General features: G+C 58.4%; 1 protein-coding gene across 2 annotated transcripts in view; it reads left to right on the top strand.

Annotated features, from left to right (window-relative positions):
• raw overlaps positions 1-2,500 on the top strand; it is a 64,633-nt gene that overhangs the window by 22,187 nt on the left and 39,946 nt on the right. The window contains exon 2 of one of the 2 annotated variants that reach the window (XM_070113777.1): positions 207-2,358. The exons of the other annotated variant lie outside the window; for it this stretch is intronic. Within the exon in view, the coding sequence (XP_069969878.1) occupies positions 2,324-2,358 (35 nt within the window). The 5' untranslated portion in view covers positions 207-2,323. The remainder of the gene's footprint in view (positions 1-206; positions 2,359-2,500) is intronic. 2 annotated transcript variants of the gene reach the window in all.

The following is a 2,500-nucleotide window of genomic DNA, read 5'->3' as shown; positions in this document are numbered from 1 at the left end:
TTGCTGCATTTTTCCAAGTGATCTTGCGTGGATGTCTAGAAAATCAGTGTTGATCACAGTCAACACAAACGTCGGTGTTAGGGTTTTAGTCTTTTCAGTTGGGTGTGGCCTGAAGGTCGAGAGAGGGTATGTGGCGATGTGTCCCAGGCACCTAATCAAGGACACTTGGATGGCGCTCATTCACGAGGACCTTTTTCTTGTTCCAGGGGAGGTGTTGCGCCCTGAGCTCGCTCGGCTACGACGATCCCAACCGCGGTCTTGAGCCTGCCACCCACAGATCTCACCCTCTTGTCACTTATCTCTCCCGCCCCCTGCCCCCCCCTCCTCCGGCCGCCAGCTCGGTGGCCATAACAAAACCGTGGTGCCCGGACGCCCGCGGCCCGCCGCCCTCGGTGCGTTGTGCTTGGGTTGCAGGCAGCCCCGGAGATGGGTGGAGAGCGTCTCGCGATAGAGGAGGAGAAGGGGGGCGAATAGGAGCTGGCGGAGAGGGCGAGGCGGAGGGGCAAAAAGGAGCTAGCTGAGGGGAGAGTAGGAGGAGACGAGAAAGAAAGGGGAGGAGAGAGGGCGAGTTCCGGCCTCCCACCCGTACTCCGACTGAAGACGCCGTCTCCGCCTCGAGGTGGTTAGTATCGCGCCCGCGCCGCCGCCGCCATCACACGCCCACCCGCACCTGACAGCCCCGTGCATCCACCTGTGCCGCGCCGCATGCCCGCAGGATCCCGGCCACCTCCGTACACCTGCGCAAGCCCTTCTGACGCCCTCTCGCCCGAGATCTGCCTGCGTGGAGCTGTGAACGCCCATGGACCGGCGTGTTTCGTTGGGCACTGCTGGTCTAGCTGACACTACGAGACTCGACGTATGGGCGGAAAAGCCGGCGGCACTGCTAGAGCGGCCACAGGTCGGAGGTGAGGAAAATCCATGAGGCTGTGACGAGGTTGGTTGTCATTTCGGGAAGGACTCACGAGCCCATTAGCTGCCCCGCTAAGCCCCTGGCCGCCCACACGTGCCACCAGGAGCCTCGTTGCTTGCGAGGAGGAGCTGGGTGCGGCAGCGTCTCATGGTCGCCGTTCGTCGTGCGAGCATCGTCGGCCTTCCTGAGCAGGTGGTCGAGGAAGCCGAGAGGACCGACGCACCACACACGACGGCCCACGCCCGGGCTCTTGGCACGCCGGTGCCCGCCCCTCCTCCGACACACCCCACGCTGCTAGCTATTATTAAGCCTATGGGTCTGTCCCCTCCCCGACCCTCTCCCTCCCTTGGCTAGACACGAGGAACATACACGGCGTCGACCCTGGCGCAGGTGGCCGACTCGCTGCAGAAGTTTCTCGGCCCTTCAGGGGCGCCTCCAGCCCATGGGAAGGCAGTGGTGGTCCCTTTAAAGTGTCATCAGCCCTAGGAAGTGTCTGCTGCCCCGGAGACGACACCAGCCTGAAGGAGGAATGCACGCTCGAAGCCCACGCGACCCTTCGTCGAGCGAGAAAGAAAACGGCGAGCGCTCATCCCGCCCACCTCTCGAGAGCTTTCCATATCTGTTGAACTCCCGAACGGGCGGAACATCTTGAAGGCGTTTTCAGTGTCTTTTTCTAATACAGAAGAGAAGTGACGGTATTTAACCATAATTTAAATACAATTACTTTTTAGAACGTTCATGATGGGGATTAATATCGATTATTGCACTTCCATATTCCGATGTCAAGTGAGCCTCGATGACCCAGCAAGCGCGGATCCCGCAGAGGAGCGTGTGAAGTGCATTTCAGGTTAATTTACGCGGTGAGGCGTCAGCTGGTGTAACTTGGCGACCAGTCGTACATTGTTTACGCTTGTGACGTCAGAGCACGCAGGCAGCTTCTATAACCGGGTTGTGAAGGTATTGCTGTCATGTGCTTTGTAACAGATCATGTGCTTGTGAAATGTGTTGTGCAGTTACCAAGATTTTTATGCTGGACATCATTAAAAAGATATAAAATATCAGAAAGCGATGTTATATGACCCATTGTCCTGAGTGAAGCCATGGCGCCCATGGTGCTCCCTCATGCCCATTAGTCCTTCCTCGTCTTTTGTCCCGCGAAAGTTCCTTCCCCTTAAGCAGTCTTCTAGATATACAACGCCCATTCACCCCTCCACTCACGCCCGCTCCTCATGGATGCCCACTTCCCTTGACGCCAGTAGCTGCAGGGGCGACTTCAGAGCAGCGACGCCCACGCCTTCTCCGGCCGGTGCTTGCAGCCGCCGCCGCCGCCCAACATACCTGGCCGCCCACACGCAAGCCTACGTATGACCTCGGCGGGGTGAATGCAGAGCCGCCCAACGCCCACGCCTGCGAATGATGTCTGTGCCAGTGTACGGCGAGGTCACAAGGTGGGTGTCATAGGAATGGTTTGTCCCGAAGGTAATGATCTGTTGTATGTGCTGGACCTTTCCTGGGCTGCATTCTGACCTGCCTATCACCTGTTGTGTCACCTCTGTCTTCCTTTTCAAGTCTTGGCGCCTTGCCAGCCAT

This window comes from Penaeus vannamei, chromosome 34 (genome assembly GCF_042767895.1).
Source record: "Penaeus vannamei isolate JL-2024 chromosome 34, ASM4276789v1, whole genome shotgun sequence".
Lineage (NCBI taxonomy): Eukaryota > Metazoa > Arthropoda > Malacostraca > Decapoda > Penaeidae > Penaeus > Penaeus vannamei.
Note: the sequence above shows the minus strand (reverse complement) of the source record. Positions and strands in the feature narration are given on the sequence as shown.